General features: G+C 40.5%; 1 protein-coding gene across 1 annotated transcript in view; it reads right to left on the bottom strand.

Moving 5' to 3' along the window:
* The window catches only part of LOC135115229 (leucine-rich PPR motif-containing protein, mitochondrial-like), a 146,683-nt gene that overhangs the window by 75,946 nt on the left and 48,237 nt on the right, over positions 1–22,500 (bottom strand). Inside the window, exon 10 of the mRNA XM_064031769.1 lies at positions 14,979–15,107. Coding sequence (XP_063887839.1) covers positions 14,979–15,107 — 129 coding nt within the window. The remainder of the gene's footprint in view (positions 1–14,978; positions 15,108–22,500) is intronic.

Below are 22,500 nucleotides of genomic sequence, written 5' to 3'. Positions count from 1 at the left end.
GGCAGGTGGCACGACGTCGCGTTAAAATTAAAACAGTTTCATTTTTTTTCCCGACGTGGTACGAAGTGGCGACGTCGGCCCCACCTCGTGCCATCACCTCGTGACACCTCGTACCCTGTTCGAGACACCTCGCGCCTATTGGCACGACGTCGCGCCTGGCGCGCAGTGGTGCGAGCTCGTGCTACCTGGGCGCAAGGTGTCACGAGGTGTGGTGCGGGGTGGTACGAGGTTAGTGCAAGGTGGGTGCGACGTTAGTCCGAGGTGGGCACGAAGTTAGCGCGAGGTGGTGGCGAGCTGTATAATTGCCTCTCACGTGACCTGATCCAAGGGGTATATAAACAGCACCCGTGGGCCACATGGTCACTTATCTCGCAAACACAGACAGAAGAACCCTCCCATCTCCAGCCAACCTTTCCAAGATGCCCAAGAAAGGCAAGCAGCAAGCACCACAGCAGGAGTCTTCCCCGAGTCTGCAGGAGGAAGAAACTGGTGATGTTCCTCCTGAGGTTCCTGACGACACTGACGTTCCTGATGTGGAAGTGGTGAAGGTACAACCTGTTGCTGGGCTCTCCAGGAAACGCACTCGGCCATCCAAGAAAGACGTTCAGGACTACCCCTTCAACGACGACCAACTGAGGGAGATAGCAAACTACGTCTAGTTGCATCCAGAGCTCTACGATAAGCGGAACGAGAAGTGGCTGAATCCGGTGTGGAAGGAGAGCCTCTGGAAGGACCTGGCCCAAACTTTCTCGGACTGTTCTCACCAGCAGGTGAAGAAGGTGGTGGACAAGAAGAGAACAGATTTTGGGAAAATCGAGAAGAGGGAGAGCAAGAGTGGATCAGCAGCCAGGCCGAGGACGCAGAGGGAGCAGAAGATCGTCGAGGTTTGGGGCTTCCTGGCAGGTCACATCGCCCACGAAAGTACGCACCCTAGTGATGACTTCGGCAGACAAGGTGACGATCAAGATTCCTCCAGCCATGAGTCTGTCCTATCGGCCCACTCAATTGCCAGGAGGAAGAGGAAGAAGGAACGGCAGGAGGAGGAACTATCCAGCCCACGATCCACCAAATCTACCCAGGAGAGCAGTGCCATCCAAGAACTACTCCAGAGTGCACAGCTGCTAGCTACACGAAAACCACCAGTCGAGGGACCTGACGCTGACATCCGGCAGTTTGTTGAATTTATGTACACTCGCCTGAAGAAGGTTTCCCCCATGCATCATGGAGTACTCTTCTCCAAGATCGCGTACATGATCAGCCTCATGGAGGAACCAGTGATGGCCAGGAGTGCTATTAAAGACCCGAGGAGGTTGCTGGATTCTGTGCCCATGCCACTAGGAGTTGCGAGCCCATCGCACCTGTGGCAGCCTCCTGCACCGCCTACTCTTGCTCCTGCTCCTCCTCCTCCTCCTCCAGTCTATCATCAGCCTCAGTACCAGCAGCCACATTACTCGCAGCCCCAATACCAACAACAACAGTACCAACAGCCTCAACAACAACAGTACCAACAGCCTCAACAACAATACCAGCCTCAACAATCAGAACAGCAACAGTTCCCTCAGCAGCCACAGCAGCAGCAGGTGCCCACCCCAATACAGTGGGAATCTATACTCGGCTGTTCACCGTCCCCCGTCAAGACCCTGCAGCACACAAGTACGACCACCAAACTCCAGGGCCAGAAGATGAAATCGCCGGCGAAAAAGGCCATAATGTCCCCCATGATCGAGACGCCGAAGGGCTACGAGGCGGAGGATAGTGACGAGTAAATGTAAACAAAATAAAAATGTATTGCATATAAAAATATGTTAAAATGTATGAAATAAATATGAAAAAAACAACTATATTTTTTCCCTTTTCATTTATAATATAAGTATGGATATAAAATAATAACTGGTAAAAGGAGACATTAAAAACACTTTTTTAATGTTTCCTTTTACCAGTAAAAAAAAAATTATAAACTACAAACTGAATATAAATAATTGGGACATAAATGGTAAAAGAGAAAAAAATATACTAAAACTTGGGAAGTTAAGAATTGGATTGAAAATTGAGGATTTGAAATGATAACAGATAAAAGGGAATAATGAAGAGTTGGTAATAAAGAACTTGGAAAATAATAACTGAATATATAAATAAGGTATTGAAATAATAACTGGCAAAAGGTAAAACACTTGGAAAATTAAATCAGAGAATCACACATGGAAAAGGTACTGTCCCCATAATATATATATATTATATAATATATATATATATATATATATATATATATATATATATATATATATATATATATATATATATATATATATATATATATATATATATATATATGAACATTTTATAGCTTTGATATATCCATCAAGTATAGATTTTATTTCAATGTCGTAAATATGAAAAATTCTTTGCTAAAATTTTAATCTTATAACCAGACGATCTTAACAATTTTAGACCAAAGTCTTATGTAATCAATAAATGAAGGTGTTTAATTATCCAGATTTGCCTATTACTTAATAAGTTAATAATTTTTGTAAACATTAAATTCATATTTAAAAATTTTTTTTAACATATATTCTATTTTACTCTTATTTCCTTTCCCATTCCCTCCCACCCAAATATGATATTCCTATAATGTATATAGTTTATATTTTGGGGTATAATTCAAAGTCAAGGATGCTTAATCGGTTTCTTTATTATCAAATACACAGATAACATTTATTAACACAGCTTATATATATATATATATATATATATATATATATATATATATATATATATATATATATATATATATATTATTTATTTATTTAATTATTGCTCCATCCTTTGTTCGTCTGCTGGTCGTCCTCTTGGATATACCATCCTTTCTTGCCAGGGAACTGCGCCTGTTTCTGATGCATAGTACAAAGCCAGGTAGTCTCAGACGGCCTTTGCTTCTCTCGTTGGATTTGTTCCCCGTCGAGTTTGGAGGCGTTGCATCAGATTTGGTATGTTCCTCCACGATCCATCAATCACGTTATGGTCACCATCTTCACAGTCGACTTCTTGGGGATGAAAATTTGAGTAGCGGTCCAATATCAGGTTGTGCATCACACACCCACACATGGTGACAATTTTGACAACTGCAGGTCGTTGTAGCATGGTAGTGCCGAAGACTCTAAATCGTGACTGCAGGAGACCGAAAGCATTTTCCACCACACGACGGGCGCGAGACAACCTGTAGCTGAAGATTTTTTCTTCGTATACCTGGGATTGATGTGAGTAAGGTTTCATAAGCCAGGTCTTGAGGGCGAAGGCATCATCAGCAACAATGTGGAATGGGATTGGCGTGTCGTCACTCGGCAGGAAGCTGTGCTCTGGAAATCCCACTCGTTTCTGCGCGATGACATCGTGAAGGGTGCACTTGAACCAAGTTCCTCCATCACCAGCACTTCCTTCAGCACCTACGTCGACGTACAGGAACTTGTAGTTTGCATCTGCGACGGCCATGAGGACAATGCTGTGGAACTTCTTGTAATTGAAGAACAGTGATCCTGCATGCCAGGGCTTCTTCACTCGAACATGCTTGCCATCCAGACCACCTCCACACTTGTGATAGTTCCACCTCTTTGGGAATCCTTCGGCAACTTGATTCCATTCTTCTGGAGTTCTTGGGCACTTGAGCACGTCACGTTTGTATATGTCAATTATGGCCTGGCAGACTTTAGGTACGAATCTACAGATGGCGGTTTTGGAGACCCTGAAGCTGTATTGCAGACTCGTATATGAATCGCCGGATGCCAGGAATTGGAGGGTGACAGCCAACTTCAACCCCACTGACAGGGGCTCTCTCATTCTGGTGGCTTTTTTGGCGAGGATTGGGGTAAGCCGGTCCACCATCTCTCCGAAAAGTTCAGGTTTGATGCGGAGGAAGTTCTTGTAGCCCTTGGTGTCTTCTCGGTTGAGCTCCTGCAGCAGGTGGTGAAAATCGCCATGCATCGATCGTCTCGTAAGCCATTCACGGCACCATATTGTTCTGGGTCTTCTTGCTCGTGGCTGGGGTGGCACGGGAGGTTGCTGTAGACGTCTTCTTCGCAGCAGCAATGCAGCAGCCACCATCAGGATTCCTGCCATCAGTACTTGAGCCTCTTGTCTGTAGTTTTCTTCCTCCATCTTCCCTGCTTGCCAGTCTAGCTTTGAGTGACTTGATCATCATTCCCCACCCTTTATATACCGCTTGGGAGGCGCTGCAAATATCGGACGCATCCTCACAACACCCCGTGACATATCGTGACAGTACATCGGCAACAACCTCATAATTAATTAAAATGCCTGTGCGACCCCTCAAAACGGGTTGTCGGGTTGGGCCACACCTCGTGTGCACGTCGCGATGACCTCGTGCCCACGTCGTGATCACCTCGTGTCACGTCTCGCAACACCTCGTGCCCAGATCGGGCTCACCTCGTGCCACATCGCCACACCCTTGCGCGCAATGTACCCGACGTCTCTGTTTCTGTACTGTTTCTACTCGCGGTGTGGCACGCACTCACCTCGTGCCACGTCGTGCCCAAAAAGTGCGCGTGTGGCAACCTACCTTAAGACTCCAATAAATACTGCCTACTCTATTTTGCGGCATAGAAGACACACTTTTTTTTTTTTTTTTTTTTTACCTGGAAAAGACCCTAAAAAAATAACCATGTATCTTCTCGTTTGAATGTTGACTAATATAAGTTTACGGTCTTTTTTTCTTTTTTTTACTTTTTTAAATTCCTTTAATGGAAATAAAACCTCTTTTAGACACAGAAAGCTGTGTATTATATTTACCCAAACTTACTGTTATGGTTAACTAGTGGCAACACTGCATTAGCTTTCCCAGCAACACCAGGCCATTAGACCAGATGCATACCATTCATTGTTTACTTCACCTCACACACCAACAGGCCAACCCAAACTACTACCATTTACAATTCTTCATATGCCATGAATATTTATGGTAAGTGAACTTTAAAAAATATAGGCTGATGAGCATTACTGAATGAAGATAACGAATAGTGAGCATGTTCTTGTGTGACAATGATTGTATATCGGGTCACAGTTTTGGTTGTCCATCTTTTTTTCCTAGAAATTTCCTTCTAAAAACAAGGTGCATCTTTGACGATGCAGTGTCTTCTATGCTGCAAAATGTGGTACATAAGAAAGTAACTGTATAAAACATTAATCTAAACCTAGCTAACATTCCTATTTAAACATTTTATTGATTTCCTTCAAGCTCTCTCATGACAGAGCAATAGCAACCTGACCAGATTAGATACCCTCTAAGAAATGTAAATTTACAGCCTCAGTCTCCTCTCATATGGAAAGCTATCCTTCTATCCTTCTATCCTATCTATCCTATCTATCCTTCTCTCTGTAACTTCATCTCAAGTTTCCTTTCTGGCTGTTCTATTGCTGCTGTGGTAGACAGTCACTGTTCTCCTAAATTTATTAACAGTGGTGTTCCTCAGGGTTCTGTCCAGTCACCCACTCTCTTCTTATTATTCATTAATGATCTTCTAAACCAAACTTCTTGTCCTATCCACTCCTACGCTGATGATACCACCCTGCACTTTTCCACATCTTTTCATAGACATCCAACCCTTCAGGAAGTAAACATTTCACGCAGGGAAGCCACAGAATGCTTGACTTATGATCTTTCTAAAATTTCTGATTGGCGCAGAGCAAACTTGGTATTGTTCAATGCCTCAAAAACTCAATTCCTCCATCTATCAACTCGACACAACCTTCCAGACAACTATCCTCTCTTTAATGACACTCAACTGTCCCCCTCTTCTACACTGAACATCCTTGGTCTGTCCTTTACTTATAATCTGAGCTGGAAACTTCACATCTCATCTCTAGCTAAAACAGCTTCTATGAAGTTAGGCATTCTGAGACGTCTCCGCCAGTTTTTCTCCCCCCTCCAGCTGTTAACTCTGTACAAGGGCCTTATCCGTCCATGTATCGAGTATGCTTCACATGTCTGGGGGGTTCCACTCATACTGCTCTTCTAGACAAGGTGGAATCAATAGCTTTTCGTCTCATCAACTCCTCTCCCCTAACTAGCCTCTCTCTCATCGCTGCAATGTTGCATCTCTAGCTGTCTTCTACCACTATTTTCATGCTAACTGCTCTTCTGATCTTGCTAACTGCATGCCTCCCCTCCTCCCACGGCCTCACTGCACAAGACTTTCTTCTTTCTCTCACCCCTATTCTGTCCACCTCTCTAACGCAAGAGTTAACAGTATCCTCAATCATTCATCCCTTACTCTGATAAACTCTGGAACTCCCTGCCTGCTTCTGTATTTGCACCTTCCTATGACTTGAATTCCTTCAAGAGGGAGGTTTCAAGACACTTATCCTTCAATTTTTGACTACCGCTTTGGACCCTTTTATTGGACTGGCATTTCAGTGGGTGTTTTTTTTTATTGCATTTTTGTTGCACTCGGCCAGTGTCCCTCCTACATAAAAAAAAAAAAAAAGAAAAAAAAAAAAGAAAAAAAAAAAAAAGCCAGATACTTCAGCCTACACACCAAAAGGAAACCCTGCAGAATGACGACCACTCAATAAGGTCACCCAATGAGGTCCTTTGAGTCTGTGTCAGCTGACTTCTTTGCTGTTGCAGGGAAGTCCATCAACAGACTCTCAGGATGGCCTACAGTTGTAAAGTGATATGGAATGCCATCTGAGTCTTGGTCTGGGCTCCAGAGCTCCCCGCTGCTGGGTATACTAACATTTGTCAACACAATTCTCTATGACTCACTACATATGTGCTGTGGCTGACTGCAAATCAGACTCTAGAGAAACAATAACAGGGATAAAGGGTGCTAATATTATCAGAGGATGAGTTAAGTTTCCATTTGCAAATAATAAACCAAGAAGAAGAACAACGAGGCTTTGTTTTGTTTCTGGAGACTGCTGTGCCTCATAATCAGCAATGATCAGCTGTTCTTATTTTCTTTTTCTTTTTTCTTAGTAACTTTGCTGGCAATCACTGGGAATATTTAAAAGGAAATTTAAACCAGTAAAACAGCTTGGAAGGTGACTGATGAGTGAAGCTGTCAGTAATGCATGAGTGGAAGGGGTATTTCAATAAATGAGAGAGAGAGAGAGAGAGAGAGAGAGAGAGAGAGAGAGAGAGAGAGAGAGAGAGAGAGAGAGAGAGAGAGAGAGAGAGAGAGAGAGAGAGAGAGAGAGAGAGAGAGAGAGAGAGAGAGAGAGAGAGAGAGAGAGAGAGAGAGAGAGAGAGAGAGAGAGAGAGAGAGAGAGAGGCAATTTCAGGCACTCTACACATGGCAGACTAGCCTGACATTAAAAAATAAAAAAAAAAATTCATCTTCCTCAAACCTTTGCAAGAACCCAATGGTTGTGCTATATACTGTTAGATAGGAAATTTCACTGCATTCAGCAGTGTGTGTCCGAAATTATTCAGAGAAAAAAGTTCATGAAAATTCAGAAATTTTTAGAAATCTCATTTTCTAGATCCTTCGACGTTTTTGCAAATTATCGATTGACTTTAGGAAATAGAACAGATGAAAGGTATATAACATAAAATTGAAAAAGTTGTGCTATCATATGGTGCTAATTTTGTTACAATCACCCATGAAGTTACATAGATATTAGCATTTGAATAGTGTTACAGTTGGGCCAGGCAGGGCCAGGCCGTGCCAGGCCAGGCCACTCAAAATGAAACAATAACTTTCATAGTAAATTTCACTTTACTCGTAATAAAGAAATATTCATATACATGCATAAAACCCAATGAATATTCATCCACTGTAATATAAGGCCATCCCACAAATTAACTTTACAATTATTTTGTTAGGACATTGTAAGGCATGGGAAATTAATAAAAATATGTTCAAAATATTTATTTATTTTTTTAAAGGCTAATATGAGCAATGGCAAAGAAGTTATAGCCGCTGTAGAAACCAAAGGAAATTTTTTGACAATTGAACATGTAAACGCTCAGTCACTGTTGGGAAACATGGATGTAATAAGACTGTTAGTAGAAGAAAGAAATACTGATGTACTATGTGTAAGTGAATCGTGGCTCGCTCCCAATTCTACGGATGATTTTGTCAAGTTACCAGGTTATAAGATTTTCTGTCATGATGGTGGATGCGGTGGTGGTGTATGTATTTACGTGAAGGATATTTTAACAACTAATGTGATTAATTTTAATGCTCCGCGGCAGGAGGGAGTTGAGGACTTATGGGTGACAGTACAATGTCAGAAATTACCATCTATCATTGTAGGGTGTGTCTACAGACACCCTAAGGCCCCAGTTACCTCTTTTAACTATATACAAGACATTTTTAAAATGATTGTTTTAAAAAATAAGGCATTAAATGTTTTAGGCGATTTTAATGACAATTTACTGGATAAGGATAATAAAATGTCTAGGCTTATAAAAGCCAGCAAATTAATGCAGTTGGTCAACAAACCGACAAGAATTACCCATACGTCCTCAACACTATTAGACCTTATCATCACCAATAAGCCTAGTTCTGTGCTCATCTGTGACGTTGTCCCGCAGGAGGTAGCAGACCACGACCTCGTCGGCATAACTGTTAACGTTAACAAACCTAAGAGGCTGCCAATGATTAAAACCTTCCGCCACCTTGGTAAATATACGAAAGAAGATTTTTGCTTTAAAATACTTGAAAGTAGGGAACATTTTAATAAAATTTTATACACAGACGATGTCAATTGGCAGGTTGAGATTTTTACTTCTAATTTTATTAAACGTTTGGACGATTGTGCTCCCTATGTAACAAAAGAAATTAAACGACCATTTGCACCATGGATGACGGATCATCTACAGGAGATCATAAAACTTAAAAATGAAACTCGAAAAAAGCTTAGATTTGACAGACAAAACGCTGCCCTTCAGGATCAGTATAAGCGAGAGAAGAAGCAAATCAAGACTCTCATTGATGAAAGTAAAAACAAGTACTACAGTAATAAACTTAACCCTTTCCTTCCAGCGCTTAAATTATTTTCCCGTTTTGTATGACGGCTAAAAATGGTAAACCTAGAAATTGTCAGAAAATTGTTTGAATACTAATAATTATTTTCTCTTTGTTATTCTGAATACAATGATATACTTTGTAGCTCGATGTGACCTCTGAAAGTTGAGTTTATGCCTTATAAAGGATTCCTCCTCCTCCCACTGTGTAATCCGCCATCCAGAAACAGCCCGGAGAGCGATGACGCCGCACGCACGCACACACACACACACACACACACACACACTCTCTCTCTCTCTCTCTCTCTCTCTCTCATCCTGGAGGGGAAATTGTACACTTCCAATGAGAGAGAGAGAGAGAGAGAGAGAGAGAGAGAGAGAGAGAGAGAGAGAGAGAGAGAGAGAGAGAGAGAGAGAGAGAGAGAGAGAGAGAGAGAGAGATTTCATCCCTTTTCATATCAAGTTTCAGGCAAATAACATTATATCTCTCTCTCTCTCTCTCTCTCTCTCTCTCTCTCTCTCTGACAAGTTACCTTCTACCATTTTATTATAAAATCGAAGATAATGAAAAAATTAACATGAAAGAATGATAGGTATCATCACTCTGTTCTGATAAAACAGGTGGATTCTGTAAATCATTTTCTGAGTCCTCACTAATGTCTTCGCTTTCTTCAGCTTCTTCTAAATATTCACTGTCACTGTCTTCAAACTCAGAAGCACTGCTAAATACATATGTTGTGTCCTGCTTCATGGTGAGTTATGATCTGAGATCCTTCGCTCTTATCAGGATGTCTCTTCGCACTTATCATGGTGCTTTCCACCCGGCAGGTCGCTGGGGTTGCCAAGTGTCGCCCGGAGAAAGGGAAAATAGTTTAGTTACCGCTAAATTTCCAGAGCTAGTGACAACACTACATGTGGAAACATGCCAGACACTTACACTCACACCATCTCACTCAAGAAACCGCGCTTGGACCTCAAAATTGAGGCACGAAAATTCTTGATTACCGGTATGATCGCCGTCGCTACGGACGCATTTTTGCAATCGTATATATACGATTGCCGGAAGGAAAGGGTTAATGAAAATAAAGGTAATGTTGCAAAGACATGGAAAACAATAAGAAAAATATTCCCCAATTCTAAACACAATACCAGTAATTACAACTTTGATAATGAAATTACTAAAGCTAACGACTTTAATAAACACTTTGCAGATGTTGGAAGAAATACTTATGAAAAAACTCAAGAGACACTCCATGGCGAAAATGTGATGCTTTTTAATGATATGACTAATACCCTTGATGGTGACAATAATTTTAGACCGCAACCTGTTGACACTGACACTATAATTCTTAATACAAAGGGACTTAAAGACAAGCTCAGTAGGCTCTGATGGTATTCCTTTAACTTTCGTAAAAGACTCATTGTCTGTTATCGCATACTATATAACTTGCACTGTTAACACTTCCATTGTCACAGGTATCTTTCCTACTACTTGGAAACATGCTGTGGTAGTTCCACTCTTTAAAAGTGGTGATACTAATGATTTTAATAATTACAGACCTATTTCTCTTTTACCCATTCTTTCTAAAATTCTTGAAAAAGTAGTTGCTAGCCAGCTCTCGCATTATTTGGAAACTAATAAACTCTTGTCTAATACGCAGCATGGGTTCCGTCCTAGACTGTCTACAGAAACTGCTCTTACTGTCGTTACAGATAAAATCTATGATAATATGGACTCAAAGAAAATCTCTGTATTGACTTTGTGACGTATCAAAAGCCTTTGACAGTATCAGCCACGATAATTTATTAAATAAGTGCACTAAGCTTAATATTGACAATTTTTGGTTTGCAAATTATATTCAAGATAGATCACAATCCGTTCACTTAAATAATACAATATCTAAGAAAGAAAACATGCGTTACGGGGTTCCACAAGGCTCAATTCTCGGCCCAATTTTATTTTCTATATACGTCAATGATCTTAATGAGAAAGTCAAGACATCTTTGATACAATACGCGGATGACACCCAATTCCTCGAAGCTGATACTGTCGAAAATTTTGATGAGCTCATCTCCAACACTGAAAATGCATTGGGAAATATAGAACTTTATTTCCTAACAAATGGTCTATTATTAAATAACAAAAAAATGCAATGCATTTTCATTGGAAATAGGCAACTGTTAGCCCATGTTCCCCCTGATATTTCTATAAATTGTAATGGAGTACAAATATACCCGACTACGCATGTAAAAAATTTGGGTGTCTATTTTGACAAATACATGTTATTTCATGTGCACATTGCAGAATTAAATGCTAAAATAATGGGAACATTAATGTTTATAAACAGAGTTAGTGAGAACTTTGACAAACCCACTCGTAAAGTTATTGTACTTTAGTGCTTAGCCTCATTAATTATTGTATTTGTATCTGGGGTTCTACCAACAAAACTCTCATTCATACTGTACAAAAACTACAGAACTTTGCTGCTAAAGTTGTAACTGGAGGTGCAAGAAAATATGACCACGTGACTCCTATCATAAAAGAACTAGAGTGGCTGACTGTGAAAGACAAATATTATTTAGAGAAGTGTACTACAGTGTATATATCAATGAATGGACTATACCCAGACTGGTACCTGAACATTCCCACAGTCAGAGATAATACAACCACCACAAGACAAGGAAATAACCTGTATATAAAAAGAACTAAAACAGACACTGGTGACAGGGCCACTATGGTGTGTGGGCCCAAGTTATGGAATGAGCTCCCTCACTATATTACCACCTCCGGAAGCCTACACAGTTTCAAATCTAGTCTTAGAAATCTACTGTTAAATGTGTTGAATTAGGTCTCCACATTTGTATTTATTTTTTACACTATCTAGCTAGATTTCATATTTTAACATTTCTCCAATATTTTAATTTTGTTTCTAGTCTTATTTTAGTTTTAGCTTTATTTTAGGTATTATTTTATAGTTTTTTTATAGTATTTCTCGTAGATTTTATCTCATCATTTTAGCGTTTATGGCCTTACGCTAAGTTGATGATGTAGCTACATTTGCTTTCTTATTTTACTTGTACTTGTGTATGATCAAATGAATAACCATGTTTCATGGAATAAACAATTTATTATTATTATTATTATTATTATTATTATTATTATTATTATTATTATTATTATTATTCTGCAAAAATCCACAATAACACATCAGAAATTAAAATTTCTGGAGTTAAGCAGCATCTACAGCCCTTATCCAAATGCTCCTGTTCTCTAGCCTCAGCCCACCTGTACCAGATTGAGACAGTGTTTCTGGAAATTTCCATCTTTCTTGCAATTTGTCCCATGGTCTTACCCTCTCTGTAGCTATGTAGTTACAGTGGCTGTCAAATGCTGTGGCAGTTGGACATTCTTGTGCAGTCAGTGACATGTTCTTCCATTATGCAAAAGAATACCTGTAAATTAAAAAAAAAAAAAAAAAAAAACAGAACCCATCTAACTTACCGATATCCCTATCTTGCATTTTACTTGCACTCGGTTTGAGAATGAATCTGCAGGTTTTTCAAGTAGCTCCTTCAGCAGTTCCTCCCAGTTTTAACAGCACAGCTGTTAAAACAATTTGGCTAATGAACTAGTGTCCACCTCCTGTAGCTTCCTTTTCGTAACGGACCACAGATTTTCAATAGGGTTTAAGTCAGGATTGTTAGGAGGCCAGTCAGGGTAAGGGATTGCACACATATCCAGCCATTCTGTCACAACTTTTGCCCTATGACAAGGAGCTTCAGTGTGCATAAAAGTTTCTGCCCTACATTTGCCATAGCAGGTTTCTAGGTTGTCATGCAGAAGGTCTAAGTACCGGTCACTGTTCACAGTAACACCTTTATTCTAAAATCACGAGGTTACTCACTCCATAATAGGAGAAACAACTCCACACCATGAGAGAGTATGGGTGTCTTGCTCTCTTCACGATGTACTGAGGGTCATGGCAGTCAGAATTCTTGGGCCACCTCGCTTTTTGCAAAATTACTTCCTGTCACTGTAAACAGTGGCTGCTTGTGGTAAAAAAAATTGGGGGCTGCATAATAATTTCAGATTACAATACTAATGAAGCCGTGCTGTAGACAATTTTATTTGAACCACAAATATTATGTTTTGTACTCATAGTCTCATAATTTAAAATTTATGAGTTGGAAAAAGCTATGAGGAACATTTATCAAGTTATTAAGTAGAATATGTAGTATTGAAGTAACCAAGACACTGAAACTAAGCTTCGGTTGTCATGTAGGGTGCTAAAACTGGCTAGTATTCATGAATCATGGACATAATGTACTATTTGTTTAACTAACACAGAGGGCAAATGACATTCCCCACTCAGGGTGCCATACAGGGCTGAACTGACTCCAACCCTGCTACAATCCGGCTGGTGCCGCACCAATCTTGGGAGAAGTATTTTACTTTGGAATTAATTTATCATATCTGGTAGTATTTTGTGTTAGAAAATAATAGAAACAACAATGAAAAAAATACTGAATGGAATATAAAAGTATAATATTATTTATCTGTATAAAATGAATTATATCAATGAATCACTCATCTGCCAGGCAAGGCTGAGAAAGGAAGGTCTGCAGCCCACTAGCCCTTATGGACCAGCCGTCCCTGACTGTACAGATGCTTTTATCTGACCACAATATGCATCGAATCTTTCTAGAGGCCAGGCTTTGTGTTTTATAGCAAAAGTGAGTCACTTCACTTTATGACGAGTAGTAAGGTGTGGCTTTACAGCAGCAGATTGTGACACTAATCCAAGACACTCCTGACTGACACATCATCCAATAAGGCAGGATTGTTTTCTTCCAGTTTATGTGCTGTGCTTGTTGTTGTGATGTTCTGCTGTCTTCTTATGAGGTGCAAAGTCTTGGCATTACATTTCCATGGTCTCCCACTCTTGGGTAAATGTATGGGTGGCACTCCGTCCACACCTTCCCGGGCACCATTTCAGCCATTGTTCCACTGTCCTTTCTTGCCACTCCTGTCTCATCCATGATAGTTTTTGCACTGAACCCAGCCTTATACAAGGACCAGGTACAGTTTATAGTTGTCTGGGATATAATTCACCTCAGTGCCATGAAACTATAAACAAGTGCACAGCTTGACAGTATCCATGTCAGTATTGACGACACAAGTGAACCAGTGGTGTTTCCTCACTGCATGCAAGGAAAGCATTAACTGACATTAATGTGCCCTAAATACCCCCTGCAGTGTTGCTAAGTGACAGGTCTAGTTGCATGTCAAAATTTTTTTTCTAAATGATCTTTCGGTAGTGCGGGATAACAATTGGCAGCCACTGCATCAATACAGCTCCACCAAGACCACCACAACATTTGATGGCCACTGTACTATTTGAGTCTTCCTGATGAGCGATAATGATTTTCCCAGCACAATGACTCAACAGCCAAGACATTGAGGGTAAAGAGGAGAGGGGTGGAGACAGGTAGGAAGGATTCAGGAGCAATGTATCAATATCACCGTCTCTTATACCTTGCAGGTGACTGAAGGCATTACAAAGCAAGGAAACAAAATTTGGCAGCCTGATGAGCTGCCAGACATTCAATATGTAAGAGAGAATCAACCACTCCTACAAGGAATATCAAATAATCTTAGGACTGAACTCCATCCAAAGTTTTTTTGTGGATCTTAAGATTTTTTTGTAGTGACTGTAAAGATGACTAAGAGTAATAATGATAATGATACTTGAATAAAGAATGAAAATCAATGGTCTAGGTCATACTCAAAAAAAAAATCCTTATTCAAAATAATAGTGTAATGAGGATAATAGGTATATGGAAGACTAGTAATGAATGTGTCAATGACTGTCAAATGCAACACCCTCTAGTAGAGATGACAAAAAACACAATGACACATATTATAGCTGAATAACAAGACCTTTAATGAAATGATTTATGCTGCATAGGCAAATACATCCAAACAAAAACCTACCTGAATCCTGAGAATGGTTCAGCATCTGGCCCAAGATGGTTACTATAGCAGCAGTCTGGCCAGATTTCATGTAACTGTCCGCCAGGTCCCTACGGAGCACAGACCTAACACGAACACGGTACCTTGACACTGAAAGCGAAAGGTCACAATTGTAGTGAGGTGCCCATAACTGTTAAATGTACATGAGCAGTTTATGGAAGATGATTCTTCCACTCAAAGGCAACAGTTAAAGCAAAATGACATTATGCACAAGATAGGTGACCAACTGTGTGGTAACAATATTGTGAGGGAATGGAGAAATACTTCTTCTGACAAGAGAGCTAGAATTAGACACACTACACACCACACACACATGATACACTATATTGTTATGAGGCATTCTTCGTGCAGTTTCAAGATGGTAGAATCATAACTTTTCTTCAAGATCTAAAAAAAATAAAATTCAATAGCTTTCTGTACTTTAATTTCCATCTTTCTTCATAAATAATCTTGTGTCAATTTGCTTTACACCAATTGATAAAACGATCACTCCTCTACATTTGTGAGCATTATTTTAGGCGTTTCAATCATAGTTCTTCTATCTATATATACATATACCTAGTTTTTGTTATAATATGTGGTCTCTGATTATGCAGATTCATGTTTATGCAACAACCATAGATGGGCCAGGTACTCTCACTATGAACGAAAAATTCATGTTTATATAGTTCTTAAGCTGCCTAGAGATTTAGGCTGTGATGGATATGTATCCCAGGTTGGAGAGAAGGTAATACTTCAGTTGAAAACTAATATCTATTCTGGCATCATGCAAAAAAATCTATGTCCAAAAACAAAATTCTGCACATCAAAAAACTACGACAAAATTCTTCACACAACTCCTACTCCACCACCACCACCACCACCTGAAGGCTTAATTGATGTTACACCTCAGCACTCCACACCAGTACACTCCTCTCCCATTATTGGTATATTCAAGTGTTGCTTTTGAGTATTGTTATGACAAAAAAAGTGTCCAGATTAACATTTAATCTTAACATTTAATTTAACATTGAGGGATATGTCAAAATCAAATCGTGGAACAAGATCCCTCATAATTCATGCCGATTCTCACTATGTGAAAGTTTTGCAGAAACCAACCCCCACATATAATAAGAACTATGTGTATAGTAATCCTTTCAATATCCACACATTCAATAATTGGACTTATCAATATCCGGACATACATACAGTGAACCCCAGTTTATCACAGTTGAGTTATCACTGGTTCACTTTTTGCAGTTCTTTCACTGGAACCTAATTATTGTTTACAATGCAGGAAATCCCACTTTATTGCAGAAAAATTGCCTATTATATTTGATAAAATACAAGCTAAATCATAGCATGGGTTGAGGAAATACCCAGAAAAGGGTTTAGGTGTACTTGTATATTTGGCAACTCTGCTTGCTGATAAGGTGACAGCCAGGCAGAGGCAATGGCATGGTTCACACTAGCCCGTAACCATGGGCACCAGCTGGTGTTGGTTGGTTGGCCATGCAAGTAGTAAGACTATTTTCAATAGTGTCATTGACAAGTCAAATGCTTTGCTTGCAAGGCAAATGCCCAGCAGTGTGTTTCAAAAAGATGCAGAATATCACCTGAAAACACAGCACGTTCCTTGTTTCCCTTGATTCATGTCACTTTCAAGTTCCTTTTAATGTGAAATGACAAGAAAAGAAATATTTCTTTAGACAACACCAATCTTCTCAATCTCAAAAAGCATTATATTCTATATATTATTCTTAAAAATACATTCCGACAGGAACTTAAATGATGTTCTGATGTTCTACTACTCACTGATTGGTTGTTTGCCTTTTGGGCCTGGAAAGCCAAAACACTCTGCTGGGTACGTATTCTTCCGTTTGCCTTGCTAGCAAAGCGTTTGACTTGTTGGTGACACTACTGAAAAGGCCTTAATTTTTGTTACCACTCACATTATTTGTGGGTTGGTGTACTTAAGTTGGTGGCAGGTTGGTGTGTTCATGTGAGTGCTGTACATTGCTGTTACTATTGGGTAGGTGGTGGTGGTGGTTGGGTTGAATGATCGTGCAGAAACAGATTTTGTCACCAGTCAATGTTGTATATGGGTTGTTATTCTTCTGGTAGTGGCAGTTTGGTGTGTTATTTAAGTATTGTACAAACATTCTGGTTATTGTTGGATCAGTGATGGTGGTCAGTGTGTTGTGCACAAGGTGCATGTTCCTAATTTGCTAAGTTGGTGAATAATCACCATGACTGCTGCAAGGAGTGAATAGTTTAATTAGTGCCTTTGTTTTTTTTTTTTTCCTTCTTTCTGAACCAGAGTCAATATATCACAGATTTTAGTACTTTGTGGCTGCCTTTGGAACATAACCTTGCAATGAACTGGGAGTTCACTGTATTTAAAAAGAACACATACAGTTAACTCCTTTGCTCCAGATGGTTAAAAAAAATCTGCATTGCTCAAATATGCCATAGGTCTGCCAGTGGTAACTTATGTAATTTATAATATAATAATATAATTCTCTCTCTCTCTCTCTCTCTCTCTCTCTCTCTCTCTCTCTCTCTCTCTCCGACCCAATCCTTGAGTTGCAGTAGAAATATGAGGCAGGAGTTGGCTTTTTATGGGTGTAAGTGCAACACACACACACACACACACACACACACACACACACACACACACACACACATTTATGCTTGGGGATGGTTGGAGGGTACAGAAGAGGTGGTGATGGGTGAAGGAAGTATAAATGCTGGGAGGAGGGAAGGGGAAGTTATCAGAGAGATAAGTGGACAGCTGTGTGTTTGTGCATGTGGATGAATCTCTCTCTCTCTCTCTATGTAAAAAAAATAATAGACACGCATCCACTACCTGTTTTCATTAGTAAATGAGTGTCAGTCTGTGTTGACATTTGACATTGATAAGACAATCTTCCAGGCCACATCAGCACACACACACACACACACACACAGAGAGAGAGAGAGAGAGAGAGAGAGAGTGAGAGAGAGAGAGAGAGAGAGAGAGAGAGAGAGAGAGAGAGAGAGAGAGAGAGAGAGAGAGAGAGAGAGAGAGAGAGAGAGAGAGAGAGAGAGAGAGAGAGAGAGGAGAGAGAGAGAGAGAGAGAGAGAGAGAGAGAGAGAGAGAGAGAGAGAGAGAGAGAGAGAGAGAGAGAGAGAGAGAGAAATATGTAGGGAGGAAGGAGAGGAGGGGCAAGGAATGAACCAGAGAGCAGGGAAATGTACCCCCTACAGTCTCCCCTCCCTAGTAGAGGGGTATGGGATAAAAAATGGATAGGAGGATAAGGGAGGGACCATAAACGGTGAAACTGTGATGCAGGCTCTGCCAATGAGACTCCCTCATTGTGGATAGAGGGTTGGGCATGCTGTAGCTCATTTACGTGATTGGTGAGAAAAGGGTTGGTGGGAGGAGCAACAGAACCTCAAGGACAATATATGGAGTCGTTTGCTAGAGCCAAAACAGAATTTGGGATCACTAACAACAACTAAAACAGAATGTAATTATGCCATCTACTGGTGCTTCACGATGCCCACATAGGTGTCATCATACATGTAGACTTCACTGTACTGAGAGGATTAAATATCTGGTCATGCACTCCCAAGGTGCCATCATAACTCAAGCTTCCTGTTTCATGTCCTTTGGCCAGTGTTGCACTATGCAAAATGCTGCCACATGTCCTAGAACTGTGTGAGAGTGTATTTTGTTCTCACATCTGGCATAATGCAGTGGTGTGGCACCACCATAGCATGATGTGGTACTCTGCAGTGTATGTGGTAGCACTGCAGGAGTGAGACACCTCTTGTTTGTGTGTGTTGTCACAATGCAGCAACCTTGTCACTGCATTGTGTGACACCAACCTTTCTCTCCTCCTCTCTTGGATGTAAACTGGTGTTAGCATTGTGGCAAACAAGTTGTTTATCCACATAAATAATCTGAATGTTTAAGTATGTGAACTATACATGGAATAAGCATTTTCAACAGAAATGTCATAGAAGAATAATGCCTCAGAATCAGTTGTACACATACGTAATACTGGACAATACTATTTCCATAATAATGTCTTAGAAGATAATAGGATAAGCAATATCCAGATGTGCTGACATCTGAACATGCTGTGTATGGACAGAATGGATATTGGAGGGATTATTGTACCAGGCATGCCATTCAACACAGGATGGCTCAAAGCACTAAGCACTCGTAAACACATTATTCACACTCTGCCCCACCAGCCCCAGATAGAAAAAGATGGACTAATGGAAAACACTAGTACAGTAAAATCCCTCTCATCCGATATTCGAGTATCCGGCACATTTTTCCCCAAGCCTTAAAATCAATAAAAAATCAATGTGTACTCATAAAATCGATTAAAATTCCCGTGCGAGGCATACTTTGTCCCCTCACCACCAGAGCGCAATGCTCTGCGCCACCCGCGGCCCACTGCACTGTGTTTACTCAGTGACTCAGTCCCACATGTGCACTGTTTATCGCCTGACACCTTCATCATGCCTAAAGTTGTAGAAAAGAGGAAGCGTGTTGTGCTTACACTTAAGCAGCTGATCAGATCAGCTGATCTTTGTTATGGTAAGATGCGTGAGTGTAGGGTGGTGATTGTGGACATAATTTTACTTCAATTCAAGTATCCGGCAATATTCAAGCCGGATAAGAGGGATTTTACTGTACAACCCCAGGAACTTGGAGACATGGGAGCCATGGTGGAAGACTTCACAGGTGATGAACTTTTGCATGACTAGTACTGATGGTGGTCAAGATACTACTGCTACACCAATGCTGTTTTCAGGTTCCTTTTATAAGATCAATTCACATATGAGGCTATCCGTGCCAGAAGGTCTTAACCCTAAAATATTAGTTTTGAGCAAACCCCCCTCAAAGTTAAACACTGAAAACGAGCATGAAATCGGTCAGAATATATATATATTATATATCAAATGAAAGCTCTCGAGTAGTTCTGTTTAGTTATGATGGTTGTCAAGAGTAAATCCGAAAAAATCACACCCATTTTCCGAGTTTATTCTAGCCTATGTCCGTAGCGGTAATTTTTTCCCAATGGAAATGGTGTGTAACATGTTATTTTAGGATATTATGGTGAAAATAAGAATGTGTGAAGAAATCATGATGAAAGGTGGAGAACTTGATTTTTTATGAATATTTTTCCCCCGCAAAATAAAGAATTTATTCATCGCGCGCCTTTTATTATGCTTTCATCTATGTTTCATTTTCTACTATTGTTCAGGATCGTGTACTAAGGCATTTTATGCCTTAGTACACGGATGAAGATCTGCTGGACAGCTTCCTCACCCAGCAGCACAAAGCAAGCCTTAGGGCAGGTGCAGGGCTCCCCTACACGACGTGCAGGGACAACTTTGTTGGTTGCCCGGCTCACGTACTCCTCTCCACTCACACGCTTGTTCTTCAGCACATTCTTCTTCCACGTCTCCTTCTGCGCCTTCCTCTTCTTCTGGGGGCCGTCAGGACGTCCTCGAGGCTCGTTGTCACCACGGGAAGATGAAGATCCGCCAGCAGAAGCCATGGTAGCAGCGAAAAACAGAGCAGCGTAGGGTTGCTATGGAGAGTGATGATTGACAGACAGCATGGAGAGCAGGAGAGATAGAGAGCGAGAGAAGGGAAACCCGCTTCCATTGGCTGAGGCGCGCGGTGGCCATGACGTCACGCGAATACTCGCTCCTCATTGGGAGCGGCACGGCTGGCTGCCGGCTGACAACACGTGTGAGATACACCCATATGGCTCGGGAATCCCACCCATCTCGCTACCTTTTTCTGCGTGTTTTCACACGACTTTGAACCCTGTTCTAGGTGCCTGAATGGTCGCATTTGGCTTGGCCCCACGTGGCATAAGACTTTTACACCCCTCCTCTTTCCCGGGCAACCGTTATCTCGAATCTCATTTTTCGAGGGTTAAGACCTTCTGGCACGGATAGCCTCATATACTACTACACCTCCTATGAAGAAGATGGGAGCAATCCTGCAAGGAGGGTGCACCAAGATGAGAGAGGAGAATGAAAAGTGAACACACTTCCATCAGACCCTTGTGGTGACCATCCTACTTGTGTTAAGTTAATATGAAAGATACTGGATATTTTAGCATACAAAACGACTCATGAATTATCCTAAAAAAAAAAAAAGGGGGGATCATCTTAAACACCACATACGAAAACGACGACCTTAAAATTTTAAGCAAAATACCTTGTAAATAAACTACAATCTTATATCACAACTTTTGGGAAAGTCAGACAATGTAAAATAGGAATCCGTTTGAGAAAATGTGCTGAAACATGAACGAAATTTAATGTAGGACAACAACAAACCTCTGCTGGCATTGATTACAAATGGATAAAGCAGGAGGCTGTGTGAATATTGCCAGTTTATTTCCAAAGCTGAAGGAGGAGCTATATAAAGGTCTTCAAAGCATGGAACACCAAGGTAAGCAGTAAAGGAAAGCAAACTGGAGATAAGATGAATCTCTCCAGCCTGCATTATTGTATAGGGACAAAATCCATATACTGAGAAAAAATTCAAGAATGTTGGTGTATCCAATCAAAAGAAGCATGATATATAGATTACAGCTAACAGCCTGTCACACACAGGCAGCACAAGCCAAGGGTTTGTTTATGTCTAGGAAAACTGATCTCACTGCACACAATTTTATAGCATCTTTGTCCGTCCATCCTTTTCATGAAAATGTACAAAAACACCTGGTGGGAATTTTAATTTAGATCTAATTTTGCACTTGAAGATGATGGTACCTTATTACTGGTAATACATTCCAGGTATTTTATTCATTGTACTAGTATATCACTGTCTCAGATGGTTTGGTAGATTAGGTGTCATCTTATACCACCAATATTAGCTAAAACCATTAAATGCAGACTGAAGTTTGGGGATCGTCTTATCTGAAAGTCGTCTTATCTGCTGAAATATACAGTATATTTGAATGCAAAAGAAGTCTTATAAGATAAGATTTACAGTAAACCATTTTTAATGATGTTAGGCCCCATGCTTTTGTAATGTATCATGGTTTTTATACTTGAGAGGGTAGAGATTACACTAGTCCTCCCTGAAAATCTCTCACAGGCACCCCAGTCATCTAATAATTTTGAAAAACCTGCACTAGAGGTAACACATTCAGAGCAGCCATGTAACTTGCTAAAGCGAGAATATTGTGCAATAGTGTGGTGGAGGAGGATATTAGTTAGGCACAGGTAGTAGTAGAGAATAGTATGAATTCCCAGGTGATTAAGCAGTGTAGATGAGAACCATGGCTAATAACCAACCATCAGTTGGGAGCGGAAGGATACCAACACCCTACCTCAAGACCAACATGAGCCTCCTTTTTTTTTCTTTCTGGCTCTGGCACTCATTGCAAATGGATATGAGCTCTCCTGTTACTCAAGGCCAGAAAACCAGACACCAAGTCCAGGCAGAAACTGTGAGTTAGTGATCACCATGAGT

The sequence above is a fragment of the Scylla paramamosain genome, chromosome 29 (genome assembly GCF_035594125.1).
Source record: "Scylla paramamosain isolate STU-SP2022 chromosome 29, ASM3559412v1, whole genome shotgun sequence".
NCBI classification, from domain to species: Eukaryota; Metazoa; Arthropoda; class Malacostraca; order Decapoda; family Portunidae; genus Scylla; species Scylla paramamosain.
The sequence above is the reverse complement of the archived record's forward strand: the minus strand, read 5'-3'. Positions and strand labels throughout refer to the sequence as shown.